General features: G+C 53.6%; 1 protein-coding gene across 2 annotated transcripts; it reads right to left on the bottom strand.

The window, feature by feature from the left end:
* Positions 1-192: 192 nt before the first annotated feature.
* Positions 193-14,672, bottom strand: OTOP3 (otopetrin 3). 2 transcript variants are annotated; one of them, XM_002827813.5, is made up of 7 exons: positions 14,567-14,672; positions 8,712-9,095; positions 8,484-8,620; positions 6,867-6,925; positions 6,487-6,605; positions 2,750-3,564; positions 193-935 (listed from the first exon to the last, which is right to left on the bottom strand). In XM_002827813.5, exons 1-7 carry the CDS (start codon positions 14,670-14,672, stop codon positions 765-767), a joined length of 1,791 nt encoding a protein of 596 aa, XP_002827859.3. In that variant the 3' UTR covers positions 193-764. The 2 variants fall into 2 exon arrangements, with proteins under 2 accessions (XP_002827859.3, XP_009250294.3); XM_009252019.3 differs by having other exon boundaries at positions 8,712-9,128; positions 14,534-14,576.
* Positions 14,673-16,087: the final 1,415 nt, after the last annotated feature.

Here is a 16,087-nt window from a genome sequence, read left to right as displayed (position 1 = left end):
GACACGAGCCCGGACTTGTCTCTCCCACCTCTTCCCCCAGATCAGACCAAGGAAGAACTGGGTTAGACCCCTCCTGGCCCAGAAGCAGGACTGTCCCAGCCCCACAGCCCTATTCAAAAGGACCATTCCTTCCCACCATGTCTGGAGGAGCAGTTCTGTCCCTGGGAACAAATGCCACGAGCCTGAATGCGGTCGATCAAACAAATAGGGTTTATGCCGCAGGAGAGAGCTATTGAACCCTGCCTGGCAGCTAATGAATGAGCTCATTAGGAGACAGGTGTGTGGGGAAAGGAGCTGGCCTCCCAGCTCGGAGCTCTGAGCTCTGAGGATGTCCAGAGCCACACTTGGACCAGGTGCTCTTCTTGCAGCAGGGGGCAGACCCCTGAGGCCTGGCTGGAGAGGGGCGCCCCTCGCCAAGCTCCCCAGACTCGGTCATGTAGGTCTGAGCCTCCCAGAGAGTAGCCGTGAGGGGGCCCCTGCCAGCCTCCTGGGGTGCACCCTTGGCTTGCGGATTGTGGTGGGAAGGCAGGGGGCAGGCATGTGCCCAGGCCTGGCCGTGGGCATCAGAAGCTCAGTGTCCAGGCCCCTGCTCTTGGCCTCTGGCTCTAGGCCGCGCCCTCCCCTTCAGTGAGGCTCTGGGGAGCAGGAGGCCTTGAGAGCCTCGGGCTGGTCTCGGCACCTCAGAATGAGGCATCTGCTCAGAGACTCTGGGCTACCGTCTTTCCCACCTTGGCACTTTGAGGTTCTGCTGGGGGTGGGCAGCCTCAGGCCCCCAGGTAGACCTCCACCAGGCCTCCCACAGAGTGCATGCGGTAGAAGACCCCCAGAGGCAGGCCGAAGTTGACGATGGTAAACCATATCTGGTAGCCGTAGAAATCCTTTTCTAGCCCATTCTCAAACTCCGGGTGTATGCCAAATGCAGGCATCATCCACAGCTGGGGGAGAGGATGTGCTGAGTTAGAGAAGGGCTCTCCTGTGCCCCAAGGCACTCAGTTCAGGGGAGGCAGCCCCGAAAACTTCAGACCCTCCAGTGCCACCCCCACCTCCCACTCAATCTTCTTCTAACCCTTGGGCTTTCAGTGTGAGCTCTTCTTTCCCCCAGATCTTTCTCGCCCTACTGCAGAAGGCCTTAGCCATCCCCAGCCATCTCCGTGAGCTTGCCTGTGGCCAGCCTGAACTTCAGATGGGTCAGGAGACCCCAGACTGCCGCCACATGTAGGGAGAAGCAGGAATTCCCAGCGCGCCACCTGCTCTGTCAAGCTGGGCACCCCCACCCCGTACCCTGAGCTCGGGCTTCGCTCCTCGGCTAGCTACTTTTTATTTTTATTATTTATTTATTTTTTTGAGATAGGTCTCACTCTGTCACTCAGGCTGGAGTGCAGTGACAGGATCACAGCTCACTGCAGCCTCAACCTCCCGGGCTCAAGTGATCCTCCCACCTCAGCCTCCCAAGTAGCTGGGACTACAGGCATGCACCATCATGCCTGGCTAATTTTTATTTTTATTATTACTATTTTTTAAGAGACAGAGTCTCAGTCTGTCACCCAGGCTGGAGTGCAGTGGCACGATCTTGGCTCACTGCAACCTCTGCCTCCTGGGTTCGAGCAATTTTCGTGCCTCAGCCTCCCGAGTAGCTGGAATTACAGGTGTGCACCACCATGCCTGGCTAATTTTTGTATTTTTAGTAAAGATGGGGTTTACCATGTTGCCCAGGCTGGTCTCCAACTCCTGGCCTCAAGTGATCCACTCACCTCAGCCTCCCAAAGTGCTGGGCTTACAGGTGTGAGCCACCATGCCCAGACTAATTTAAAATTTTTTTTTGTAGAGACAGGGTCTCCCTGTGTTGCCCAGGTTGGTCGTAAACTCCTGGGCTCAAGGGATCCTCCTCCCTCGGCCTCCCAAAGTGCTGGGATTACAGGTGTGAGCCACTGTGCCCTGTCATTTCTGCTAGTTATGAGCCCCTGCCCCCTCTTACCTTCCTGTCCAAATTCTCCCCATTCCTGAAGCCTCAAATCAAACCTTCATGAAGGCTTCCTTGGCTGTGCAGGCCCACCGTTCCTTTGCTGAGCTCCTAATGCACTTTAGAGCCAATTTATTCTCTGCCTGGACCAGAGGTTTCATTTCTGGGGTATGTTTTCAGTGCATTGAGTGCTTGGAGTCAAACAACCCTGAGTTGTCCCAGCCCTGCCACTTACAGGCTGTGGGTACTTGGGCAGGTCCAATAACCTAAGCCTTAGTTTCCTCCTCTGTGAAAAGGGACAGCAATAGTGTCTGTTGCGTGGAGTTATTGTGATGATTCAATGAAGTGTAGAGACATTGCATGGAAAGGTGTACCTGGGACTTCCACCAGAAGCTGGGCAAGCATTATCAACATCTTCCTCTAGGAGTGTCTTAGAAAATCAGGTACTTCCTGATCTCTTCCTTTGACTGAATCCAGGGATGATGAATTCAGTGGTGTCTTCCCAACTAGACAGGAAGTTTCTGGAGGGTGGAAGTCTTACATATGTGTTTGTGAAGAGCACTTAGCCAAGGGCTTGGCACATTCATCCGTGCCAGGCACCCTGTAGGGAACTGGGGGGACACTCTTAAGCAGCATCAAGTTAGTTGAAAAAAGATGTGTCCTTGATCCATTCCTTCTTTCAGAAGGAAATGGATCCCATTCCTTCCTGAAGTGAAGGCTTCCTGAGTGAGGCTTTCTGGGTCTGCCCGGCCACCTCTACCCTCCAGGCCCCTTAGCCCAGCCACTTACTGTGATATTGCAGAGGATGAGGAAGAGTGAGATCTCCTTGAGTGCCCTCCGCTTCCAGTTGAGGTGGCTGTAGGAGTGGATGTAGGCCAGTGAGGCCCGCTGCAGGCCCTGGCCCAGCTCCAGCAGGGAGCCTCTGCGTGGAGGCTCAGCCTCCTGCTTTCCTGCCAGGCCCTCGGGAACTGTCTCCCAGAGTGGGCGCCGGTGCAGGCCCTCGATGATGAAGAGGTTCTGCGCGATGTGCTGCAGGATGAGCAGCAGCGAGTAGGCCAGGATGAGGCGGTTGAGCAGCTCATGTGGGCGCTTGGCCACAATGGCCACGATGGAGAAATAGGCGACGCCCATCTGGCCCAGTGCAGCAGCCATCAGCAGCACCACATCCAGGCTGCGGGTAGGGTTCTTGACCGTGTCCAGCTCTCTCTCCTCCAGCCCGTGTATGGCTGTGCCTGCCAGGCATGCCAGACTCATGGTGGGCAGCACAGCCACATAGAAGGCATAGTAGAGAGTGAAGTACTGGCAAGCAATGGCAGGGCCACTGGCCTCGATTTGGAAGAGCACAAAGACGCACACACCTGCCAACAGCACCAGCAGGCCCAGCAGCGGCCCGAAGATGGCCCCGTGCAGGTGGAAGGGTGCGGTGCCAGGGTGGGCACCCATGTGGGGTGCCACGTGGCGGCCCACGTTCTTCCACATGACGAACAGCACAGCACAGCAGATGAGGCAGTACTCAGTGCTGAAGGGGTAGAGCATCAGGAAGCCTCTGCGGAAAGCTTCACACGCAGTGGCATTGAGGCACAAACAGGTGTTGGTCTCATTGCCTGGGAGCGAGACAGGGTGGGAGGGACAGACATTCAGGCAGGCCCTGCTCTGAGGAAACTGGCTACACAGATACTTCCCATTCCCTGGAATACACCAGAGCTGAAAGAGACCCAGCCACTCATTTTACCGATGTGAAAACTGAGGCCCAGGCAAAGAGATCACAAATCCCACAGAATGGTCATTCTTTTTCAAAGGAATTGAAGACTTCAGATGCCAAACTTATGTAAAGCATTAAAAACATGATGCCAGCCAAGTGCAGTGGCTCATGCCTGTAATCCCAGCACTTTGAGAGGCCAAGGCAGGAAGACTGCTTGAGCTCAGGGGTTCAAGATCGACTTGGGTAACACGGTGAGACCTTGTCTCTACTAAAAATTAAAAACATGGCCAGGTGCGGTGGCTCACGCCTGTAATCCCAACACTTTGGGAGGCTGAGGCAGGTGGATCACCTGAGGTCAGGAGTTCAAGACCAGCCTGGGCAACATGGTGAAACCCCGTCTCTACTAAAAATACAAAAATTAGCTGGGCGTGGTGGCACGTGCCTGTAATCCCAGCTACTCGGGAGGCTGAGGCAGAAGAATGGCTTGAGACCGGGAGGCGGAGGTTGCAGTGAGCCAAGATTGCGCCATTGCACTCCAGCCTGGGCGACAGAGCAAAACTCCATCTCAAAAACAAAAAACAAAAAACAAAAACAAACAAACAAAAAACATTAGCCGGGTGGCACACAGCTGTAGTCCCAGCTATTTGGGAGGCTGAGGTGGGAGGATCACTTGAGCCTGGGAGGTTGAGGCTGCAGTGAGCCATGTTCCCACGACTGCATTCCACTCTGGGTGACAGAGTGAGACTGTGTCTCAAATAAACCAAAAACCGAAACCCCAAAAACCCTCACATGATGTCTTTGGTGCCAAATGTCACCTCCACAGATTACTTCCTGGGCTCAAGGGAAAACCCGTGGCTGTGACAGCGGAACCCAGCGATCGGCCTTAGCAGCACTCAGTGTCAGGTCATCATTAGTACCTTGCCATCGCTGTCCTTCAGAGCACACAGCATCACCTGGAAGAAGCTGGGGCTGAAAATATCTAACCTGAATCTAATCAATATTTTGTCCATACTTCCCATTCCAAGGAAAAGTAGGGGAGAGGGATGCCAGTTAAACACTGCCAGGAGGAAGCAACCTGACAAGTCTCAAGGTCAGTGGGAAAACACCAATTTAGACTTAACCAAATGCATTGCATGTTTGAACAAACCGTCTGTAAAAGACATTTCTGGGGCTAACTGGAGAAAGTGGGATATAGATTGAGTTAGAGGACAGAATGAAGTTAAAGGATTTTGTTAACAATTGTAATAGCATTGTGGTCATGTGGGGGAATATATCTCTTTTTAAAGAGATGCACACTGGGTCCAGCATGGTGGCTCATGCCTATAATCCCAGCACTTCAGGAGGCTGAGGAGGGAGGATCACTTGAACCCAGTAGTTTGAGACGGGTCTGGGCTCAGAAATTTTTTTGTGAGACTCCATCTCTACGAAAATTTTAAAAATTAGCTGGGTGTGCTGGGATGTGCCTGTAGTCCCAGCTACTCAGGAGGCTGAGGTGGGAGGATCGCTTGAGCCCAGAAGTTTGAAACTGTAGTGAGCTATGGTTGTACCACTGCACTCCAGCCTGGGTGACAGAGCAAGACCCTGTCTCAAAAAGAAAAAAAAAGAAAGAAAAAAGAAAAAAGATGTATACTGAAATATTTTGAGATATAATGTCATGATTTCTGTAATTTAAGTACTTCAGCAAAAATTAAAAATAAATAAATATGGCCAAATGTTAATAATGATTATGCCTAGGTGATGGGTATGTCTTGTTCTTCTACTCATTTGTAATGCTTGAATCTTATTTTATTTTATGACAGTTTCACTCTTGTCACACAGGCTGGAGTGCAATGGCGCGATCTCGGCTCACTGCAACCTCCGCCTCCCGGGTTCAGGGGATTCTCATGCCTCAGCCTCCTGATTAGCTGGGATTACAGGCACCCACAACCATGCCTGGGTAATTTTTGTATTTTTAGTAGAGACGGGGTTTCGCCATGTTCGCTAGGCTGGTTTCAAACTCCTGACCTCAGGTGATCTGCCTGCCTCGGCCTCCCAAAGTGCTGGGATTATAGGCGTGAGCCACTGTGCCCAGCCTTGAATTATTTTATAATATCAAAATCCATGATGTCACTCAGCAAAAATTCTCTCTTTGCACAGCTTTTCTGAGAAACGCAAGCAGAGTATATAGAATGCTCACAGTACACAGATGTGTCGTGACTGATGCAGCGGGTATGTGAATGTGTGGATGTGCTGGGAGGGCTGGGCTGCAGGGCGTGATGGTGATGCCACTCGGGGTGGGGTGGGGCACGTACATACAGGTGTGGCTCAATCCCACAGAGCAGTGTTCCCATGTAGGATATGGGATGCAGCCTCTAGGATAGGAAGTGAGGCATATGGGACAATCTTGGGAGTTTTTTTCTGCCCAGAAAGCTTCTGTCCCACCTGATTGATAAGGCCAGGCACCTAAAATTGTATTAGGAAGACATTCCTTTCAGCCCTGGAGGCTGTTGAGTTGCTTGCAAGTAAAATGCAAATACCATGGGTGGGGTGCATACCTGAAGGACTTAGTGGCTAGCTCAGCCAGGATCAGTGGCTGGCTTGCTGACGGCTAGCTGGATGCCTGGAGTTGGGTGCAGGGTGTCAGCACCTGATGGGGTGGGACGGGGACCACTGGCAAACTTCAGTTTTCTGTTGATTCCTAATCTGACCTCTAGAGTTTGCTCCCAACTCTATAGACCTACTGAGCCTCACCTGTTTTAGAGAGTGTAGTGTGTGTGTGTGTGTGTGTGTGTGTGTGTGTGTGTGTGTGTTTCAGGGCAAGGAAGACCTGGTCTCCTTTCCATACCTGTGGATTTTTCCATGAGGATGCCAAGCTCAGCTTCGATCTCTCGGTGCATGGAGTCATTGGTAACAGCCAGAACCCACAGCAGCAGGTTTGTGGCCAGGGTCAGCATCAGGCCACACCTGCGGGAAGTGCCACACTCTTCTCACACACCCTGGCTGGCTCCCCGGGCGCCAAACCCTCACCATCCGCTGTTGTTGGGGCAACCACTCACTCCAAACCACTCACTCCCTAGTGTCACGCTGGCACTAGGACACAAGAGGCAGCCCTGGGGCCACCTAGGACACATCCCAGACTAACCTATAGCCCCAGGGCCACCCTGACCAGGGAAGTGGTGGGGGGGACAGAGAGGCCAGAGGGTTTGGGAGGGAGAGAAGTCTTACCTAGTGAAGTTGGTCTGGACCCGAACACAGTCTTTGCAGTGTTTCCAGAGCACCCAGGTCTGAAAGAGACAGGGCCTTGAGCCCAGGGACTGGTGGAGGTGGTGGGACCGCAGTGTGAGTTCCTGGGGTGCATGCGTGTATTTACAGTGAAAGACACAGGGAGAAAGACTGGGTCGGAATCTTGGCTCTACTGCTCCTTGCTGTGTGGTATTGAGTCAGTGGCAAACCATCTCTGAGCTTTAGTTGCCTCAGCTGTGAAAAGGGACCAAAAAGCCCACCCTTTGGGGAAGTGCCTTCTTGTTGGGGGAAATAAGACAGTGGGAACGAAGCACCCAACACAATGCCTGGTGACAAGAGAAACCTAAGAGGAAGCTGGACATTGTATTCTTTTCTTTCTTTTTTTTTTTTTTGGAGTCTCGCTCTGTCGCCCAGGCTGGAGTGCAGTGGTGCGATCTCGGCTCACTGCAAGCTCTGCTTTTGGGTTCACACCATTCTCCTGCCTCAGCCTCCTGAGTAGCTAGGACTACAGGCGCCCACCACCACACCTGGCTAATTTTTTTTTGTATTTTTGGTAGAGATGGGGTTTCACTGTGTGAGCCAGGATGGTCTCAGCTAGTCTCGATCTCCTGACCTTGTGATCCCCCCACCTCAGCCTCCCAAAGTGCTGGGATTACAGGCGTGAGCCACTGCGCCCAGCTGATTGTATTCTTTTTTTTTTTGAGACAGAGTCTCACTCTGTCGCCCAGGTTGGAGCGCAGTGGCACAATCTTGGCTCACTGCAACCTCTGCCTCCTGGGTTCAAGCGATTCTCATGCCTCAGCCTTCCAAGTAGCTGGGACTACAGGCGTGTGCCACCACACCCAGCTAATTTTTGTATTTTTAGTAGAGACAGGGTTTCACCACGTTGGCCAGGCTGGTCTCAAACTCCTGACCTCAGGTGATCTGCCTGTCTTGGCCTCCCAGAGTGTTGGGATTACAGGTGTGAGCCAATGCGCCTGGCCGAGATTGTATTCTTTTTTTTTTTTGAGACGGAGTCTCGCTCTGTCGTCCAGGCTGGAGTGCAGTGGCACAATCTCGGCTCACTGCAAGCTCTGCCTCCCAGGTTCACGCCATTCTCCTGCCTCAGCCTCCCGAGTAGCTGGGACTGCAGGCGACCGCCACCACGCCCGGCTAATTTTTTGTATTTTTAGTGGAGATGGTGTTTCACTGTGTTAGCCAGGATGGTCTCGATCTCCTGACCTCGTGATCCGCCCACCTCTCCCTCCTACAATGGTGGGATTACAGGCGTGAGCCACCGCGCCCGGCCGAGATTGTATTCTTAAGAGAAGGTTTGTGCACGTAGGGAGTGTATATCCAGGGATCTGCCTACATACGCATAGGCAGCTGGACTTCTAAGTGTCTACATTCAGTGACACGGTGTGTGTGTTGATGCAGGAACCCATGGGTATGTGTGGACATGGACACTTGTGTGAGGGGCGTGGTGCGTGTGCAAAGACCCTGGGACATTGGGTATTTGCCTATGTGGCTGTTCCTAGGCATAGGTAGTGGGAGGTGTGTGCACAGCATGGGTAGATAGGGTATGTCCTCGGTGGTGTGGGGACGGGAGAAGCCTGTCACCTGGACGCCAATGAAGACCATCTCGATGACAGGGAAGACAAGGTCCAGCTGTGACTTGCAGCGGATGTGGCTCACATCGTAGCCCACTCGGAAGATGTTGAGGCAGAAGGTGCAGCTGCCGAAGAGCACTAGGGAACCTGGCCGGACGTACGGGCGGGTATTGGCACCTGCCCGGAACCGGCTCTCCCTCCCTACCCCTGCCCAGCCCCCCAGCACCCTGACACTCACCCCGCACCCAGAGGGGCCCCGCGTGGGGATCTTGGTAGAGCACAGCGTGTGGTCGGCGGGTGGTGCTTGCCACGTAGTAGAGAAGCCAGAGCAGGGAGAGGACCTTCAGCGTGGCCAGCAGGATCCACACGTCGCCCAGAGTGATGGCCACCTTGTTGAAGATCATGCTGCAGATGAAGGCCCCACCCAGGAACACCACGTTCAGGGCCAGGAGCCCTGAGAAGAGTTGCCCGGCCTTCTGGGCCTGCCGGTCCCGCCGCAGCAGCAGGGAGAAATGCTGCACCAGCCAGGACTTCTGCCTGGGCGGGGTGGCGGCCATTCTCTCCTCGGCCACCACATCCACTCGGTTCTCCTTCTCCGGGGCTGCTTCAGTCTCCTGTGCTTCTGAAGAAGGCATGGGTGTAGCCTCAGCAGGGGCTGGAGATGGAGAAAGGGTCCTGGGTTAACTGCCAGGCTGTCCTGGGTTCAAGTCCACCCTGCCCCTAACTGCTGTGTGACCCAGGGTCAGCTATGCAGCCTCTCTGGTTGGGACATTGGAACTAATAGCAGCTGCCCCATCTACCTTACAGGACCTGAGGAGGTTCAAACAGACCAGGAGACCCTACGGAAACCTCTTGTGCTGCACACAAACATGGGGAATTAGTCTGACTGGCGTGAGGATCATGTCCTCCCTCTCAACCCCGCTTCCTGACTTGTACCTGATCCTAAAGTGAGCGTCTGCCTAGTGCCTGGTCAGTTTCTAGGGCTGTGACTTTTTGCCACGAAAAGGCAGCGGTGTCCTTCCGCCTTCTGGTAGGACTTTCACTTCTGACACCAGGGAGGGCAAGTTGGTGGCCTCTCTTATTCTGACCCTGATTGGTTGGGAAATGATTGCCTAAAATGTTTTGTAGAGAAGCATCCTGAGGCTGTGTCTGGGCTTGGTAGGGAAGAATGGTGTGATCTGAAACAATACTTTATTATGGGAACATACAAGTACCTATATGATTACTTTTAAAAAGTCTAGACCAGCAGTCCCCTCCCCAACTTTTTTGGCACCAGGGACCAGTTTCGTGGAAGACAATTTTTCCATGGATGGAGGGTGGAGGGATGGTTTCGGGATGAAACTGTTCCGCTTCAGATCATTGGGTATTAGATTTTCATAAGGAGTGGGCAACCCCTAGATCCCTCGCATGCGCGGTTCATGATAGGGTTTGTGCTCCTGTGAGAATCTATTGCCACTGCTGATCTGACAGGAGGCGGAGCTCAGGCTGTCATGCTCCCTCCCCATCACTTACCTCCTGCTATGCGGCCTGGTTCCTAACAGGCCATGGACCAGTACTGGTCTGCAGCCTGGGGACTCCTGGTCTAGATTATACCCATCGATTTCACAATAGGAGTTTCTTCTGGGATGAGAGTACTGGGATTGGGAGTAGCAGACTTTTTAGCTTTACTGTTCTAGTTTTTAAAAAACATTAACACAGTACTTATGTAATTAAGAGTAATTTTAGGCTGAGCACGGTGGCTGATGCCTGTAATCTCAGCACTTTGGGAGCCCAGACATTCAAGACCAGCCTGGCCAACATCGGAAGACACCATCACCACACACACACACACACAAAATATATATATATATATATATATGCGTGTGTGTGTGTGTGTGCGTGCATGTGTGTGTGTGTGTGTGTGTGTGTGTGTGTGTATAATATATATATTAGCCAGGTATGATGGTTTATGCCTATAGTCCCAACTATTCAGGAGGCTGAGGCAGGAGGATAGCTTGAACCCAGGAAATGAAGGTTGCAGTGAGCTATGATTGGGCCACTGCACTGCAAGCTGAGTGACAGAGCAAGACCCTGCGTTTAAACATAAATACATAAATAAAATAATTTTAAAGTACATTAAAGGTTTAGGGAAAAGTTTCTGGGGTTGATTTACAGTGTCTGCTGAGAGCATGGGACAGGCCCAGATCAGCACTGCTGCCATGCCCTTGACTTTGAAGGTTGACTTTGAAGGAACTGACTTCTAGTTCTGTGCCCCTCCCCCCACTCCCGGAAGTCCCACGTGTGCCTGGCATAAAGTAGGAAACACGATCTTTACCGTCCTCTTTTCCTGAATGTCTCCTGCCATTTCCTCACCTCTCCCAAGCATTCACGCATGCCAACCACTTTGTCACCACTTGCTAAGATCAGATTTTGGGCCATCCAATGCCTGCAGCTCTGAGTCCAGCATGCTCTCCCCACTGGACACTCCTTCTTCCTGGTGGGAGTGAGGTGCTGCTGAGAGTGGGGATGGTTCCGCTGCTTCTGGCTACTCTCCTGGTGGGGAGGCTGAGCTGACCCAGAAGGCTCCCTAGAGACCCCCTGTTCTGCCCAGGCTCTTCCTTGGTCCTGCCGCTGCCCTCGTGCTCTGGGCTCAGGGTTCTAGGTACTCACTGCTCCTATTCTCTTGCTTCCTAATGTCCCGATCTCAGAGTGACATCTCCATCTCCACACCTCCCAGCAGAGAACTGGGTGTCCTTTTTGCCTCTCCCCTCAACCCTTGCATTCTCTTAGGCCCCAAGCTTGTTCATTCCAGCTCACAAGTTGCTCTTAGATTTTTATTTATTTATTTTTAGAGCTAGGGTCTCGCTCTGTCACCCAGCCTGGAGTGCGGTGGCACCATCATAGCTCACTGCAACCTTGAACTCCTGGGCTCAAGTGATCCTCCCAATTCAGCCTCATGAGTAGTTGGGACTACAGACATGTGCCACCACCCTTGGCTAATTTTAATTTTTTTTTTCAGAGACGGGGTCGCATTATGTTGCCTAAGCTGGTCTTGAACTCCTCGCCTCGAGTGATCCTCTTGTTTCAGGTTCCCAAAGTGCTGGGATTACGGGTGTGAGCCACCATGCCTGGCCCTGATTTTTCTTGACCTCAACCACTACCTAGTCTGGGCCCCCTTCCTCGCTCTCTTGGACTGGTCTTCTTGCCCAGAGTGCCTCTCCCCTACTAAAAGTCCTGCAAAGGCAACTAATTGCCCTCAGTATAAAGTCCAAACTACTGACACAGCCTGCATGGCCTCTCAAAATGAGAGGTGTATGATTAGTATGGGCCTGGACAAGGTTCCAGGTTCTCTGCCCAAGGCAGAGTAGCTGCTGCTGCTTCCTGGTCTGGCTTCAACTTACCCCTCTAGCATTGTCTTCAGACCGTACTCCCCTCTCCTTGGGCTACACCATCTTGCTGCTCTTCCTGGAATGCCCCCAGTCTTTGCCCACACCCTATCCTTTGTCTTTAATGCCTACCCCTTTTGCCCCTTGGGTAACTCTAGCTTGTCCTTCAGGACTCGGCAGAGACCCTGCCTCCTCTCTGCGGCCTTCTGTTGTCAGCACTCCCACCTCACCCCACGCTGACCACCCATCGTCCTCTGCTTCCATTAGCTGTGTTTTGCTCTGTCTTTCCCTTGAGACCCCGGGCTTCAGGAGCTTCAGATGTGCCCTCTATGCAACACCAGAAGACCCTCGTTGTATCTGGCTTGAAAATGCAACCTCTCCAGGCTCCCATTCTCCCCTTGTCATATTCTCCCATTCTCTACCTGCTCCATATTTATACCTTCTGCTGTTCTCTTCTGGGGCAGATGGAGCACTAAAACTTCAGCCTCTTTTCAAGATTCTATAAACGATTTTCTCCCCTTTCCCAGTCCACTCTGTCATCCTTGCCTAAGTTCTGTCTCCTCCCTGTCCCACCTCCGCTGCCGTACTCAAGGCACCAGCCTCCCACACCCACTGAGGCCCAGGTAGACAGCTCTGCGTTTCTCGCATGGTCTCCTGCCTCCTGCCATCCCTCCTGGATACTGCTTTTCTTTCTGCCCCCCTGCCACTCGCCCATCCTCCCCACCCACCTGGAAAGCCTTCCTCTCTGCCTAAGCCTTCTGGTGCTACTTTGCTGGGGCCACTCCCCTCTATTGAGAGTAGGTGTGCCCTGTTTCGTGTGCTGTGGGTGTGGCTGGCTCCCATTAAGGCCTGGAACTCCTCCAGGACAGAGACCGGGTCCTGCTTAACTTGGACCCCCCAAACCTAGCGCAGATGTGACATTCACCCAGTGTTTGCCCACTGACTCTGGCATCTTTTGGGGAATTTTCAGCACCAGAGCTGTGGACAGAGACCCTTCCCATTAAACTCTTTCCAGGCTGGCTGGGGAGGAGACTCCAGATGATCTTTATCTTTCCCTCCTAAGCTCCCCAACCCAAATTGAGCAAGGCTGGGGCTCACCGGGATGCCTCCCTGCTCCATATCTCCCAACTCTAACTGCTCTGCTTCACCTTCCCCAAAACCTGCACCCTCTCCTCCAGCCCCCAAGCAGGGTAGATTAATGATCAAGAGCTCAGATTCCAGCACTTATTACCTCTGTCATCTTAGACTATTGAGACTACTACAGAGAGCTACTTAGACTCTGTGCCTCAGTGTTGTCATCTGCAAAACGGATACACAACTATGGAATAGTAGCTGGTGCATAGTAGGTGCTCAATGAAGACTTCTGGAACGAGGCTGGCTGCAGTGGCTCACGCCTGTAATTCCAGCACTTTGGGAGGCTGAGGTGAGCAGATCCCTTGAGTCCAGGAGTTGGAGACCAGCTTGGGGAACATGGCAAAACCCTGTCTCTATAAAAAATACCGGACAATTAGCCAGGTGTAGTGGCATGCACCTGTAGTCCCAGCTACTCGGGAGGCTGATGTGGGAGGATTGCTTCAGCCTGGGAGGCTGAGGCGGCAGTGAGCTGTGATCGCGACACTGAACTCCAGCCTGAGAGACCGTTAGACCCTGTCTCAAAAAAAAAAAAAAAAAAAAAAAAAGGGGGGGGGATTAATGCCGAATAGGGGCTTTGTCAGAATGACGTGATTTAATACATGCAAGAAGCACGGGTAGAGAGTAATGCCGGCAATGCCTGGCACCTGGAAAGCTCAGTGTTGGCTATCTCTGCATTTCCTTCCAGTTCTTTTGAGATCCTGGAGAGCTGGGAAGGGTCGGGATTACTGGTGAATTTCAAGGGTGGATTTTATTCAGACTGGAGGCCTGGAGGGGACACTGGGGGACAAGGTTCCAGGTTCTCTCCCTCTGGGGTCTTTGCCCTGACAGTATCCCCCGTCTCCCACCCTGGAGTCCAACTCTCCAAAGGCCGCTGGCGTGAGCCTTCAAAGGAGCGAATTTGGTCCGGGGCTGGGCAGGGGGCAGGAGTGGGCATTTAGGGGTCTCGGGCAGAAAGCTGGGGCAAGGGCGCCTGGAACTGACAAGCAGGACTCCGCCGCCCCCTGGCACGCCCCTGGGCGCGACGCCAGTCCAAGGGAGAGCCGGGACACTGGACTGGTTTGTGGGTCTCGGTTGGAGCGGGGATGAAAGCCGCGGAGCCGTCGGGCCTGGCGCTCTGCCCAGCAACGCAGGGCCGGCTCCGAGGAGGCTGCTGAGTGCGGGCGCCCTCGGGATTTCCTTCCGAGCCATTTTAGGGACTGCGGGGCCGGGGCAGTCGCTTCCTGTGTGCCCCAGACCGGGCGTCCAGACAGCCCCAACCCACCTCACACCCCAGGCCTCCGCGCCCACTTTCTGCTGTGTGGACCCGGCCGGGAGGAGCCACGCCCTGAGGCCCTCTGTGCCCCCCGGGTCCACGGAAAGGAGTAGGGGTGCGGAGCGCGGGTTGGGGGGCGGGTGGAGGGGCCGGCCTCGGATTAAAGGGAGTTCATCTCTCCACAGTCACCCCGCTTTCCCGTTCCAATCCCTGCAGCCCCTACTCGTGAACCCCGCTTTTGGGGGCGTAGTATGTGCCGGTGTCTGGGGTGCGCAACCTGGGAAAGTTCCGCCGGCGCTCCGGGCTTACCTGAGGCCGGGAGAGGCATCGCCGCGGGCTAACCACCGACTGCGGGCGCTGAGCGGATCGTCCGTCCAGGTGAGACCGATGCCCGCGACGCCCTCCCCCAGCGGGACTGCGCAGCCGCCGCTCGGGCTCCGCGGCCCATCGATTTTTCTGTTGACTTTGGAAATCTCATTAATCCCTCGTTAATTACCCTGCCGGGGGCTCGGACCCAGAGGGTGCAGCCAATTGCGAGGCAGCTGGACAAGCGGGCGGGGCTGAGGGCTGTGTAGGCGCGGGCCTGCAGGGTCTCCAGCTCGCAGCCCGCCCTCGGATGGGGTGGAGAGGGGTGCAGTGTTCTTAGGCCCGCAGTAAAGAACTTGCGGGATTCAGGCCTCGTTTTCCTTTGGTGATGAAGCTGGGAATGGACGCCCTCCCTCCAGGCCTGGAGTCGCTTTTTCCTGTACCCTACCTAGCCCCAGGCCTGGAGGCCTGTTTCCCTTAAGTCAAACCTGAACTTGGTGGGGAGAGTTGGAGCACAGCCCCATTCTGACAGGGGAGGAGGCCTCCTCAGCTCCACCTGCGGCCTCTGAGAACTACTCACCTCCTTCTGCTGACAGGGTCCTGGCACACTTTCCTCAAAGTCCCCTGAGCTCCCGGTGCTGCCGTTGGCATGATCTCCCCCAAATGCCATCCGCTCCATGGGTCCCGACCAGCCCTCCCTCTCCCAGCCCTTCCCCTCCCTCTGCCTCTGCATGCTCACCACCACCTTTCACTCTTCTTCTAACTGTGGAGCCTCCTTCCCATCTCTCTGCTGTCTTCCCTCCTAAGCATCCCTATACCCTTTGTAGAGTAGAAACCCTAGGGCTTGGAGGAAACTCCTCAGGGACCTCCTGGGGCAGGGGAAAGTCAAGTGGTGAGGATCTGAGACTCCCAACTCCTTTTAAATTAGAACTGCCTTGTTTATATCTTTGTTTGTTTGTTTTTGTTTTCGTTTTAGACAGGCTGGAGTGCAGTGGCATGATCTCGGCTCACTGCACCCTTTGCCTCCTGGGTTCAAGTGATTCTCCTGCCTCAGCCTCCTGAGTAGCCGGGATTACAGGTGCACGCCACCATGCCCGGCTACTTTTTGTATTTTTTAGTAGAAACAGAGTTTCGCCATGTTGGCCAGGCTGGTCCGAACTTCTGACCTCAAGTGATCTGCCTGCCTTGGCCTCCCAAAGTGCTGGAATTACAAGCGTGAGGCACTGCACTCGGCCTATATCTATGTTATAAACTTGTGTTCCTGTAATATTTTATTTGAAGGGAAAAAATGTTCTGCTTAAAAACAAAGTTTGAAAATTATTGTTCTTAGCAGAAAGGCTCTGGATTTTTTGTAGGTGTGTGACCTTGGGCAAGTCACTTTACCTCTCTGGGCCTCAGCTTCCTTCTTTGTAAAATGTAGACATTAGACTAGGTCACTGCTTCCTAAACTTTCTTGTGTCATGGGACACACACAAAGAAAATGATTAGGTTGGGTGCTGTGGCTCATGCCTGTAATCCCAGCACTTTGGGAGGCTGAGGCGGGAGGATCACTTGAGC

Source organism: Pongo abelii, chromosome 19, assembly GCF_028885655.2.
Source record: "Pongo abelii isolate AG06213 chromosome 19, NHGRI_mPonAbe1-v2.0_pri, whole genome shotgun sequence".
Taxonomy (NCBI): Eukaryota; Metazoa; Chordata; class Mammalia; order Primates; family Hominidae; genus Pongo; species Pongo abelii.
This window is presented reverse-complemented; position numbering and strand designations above follow the sequence as displayed.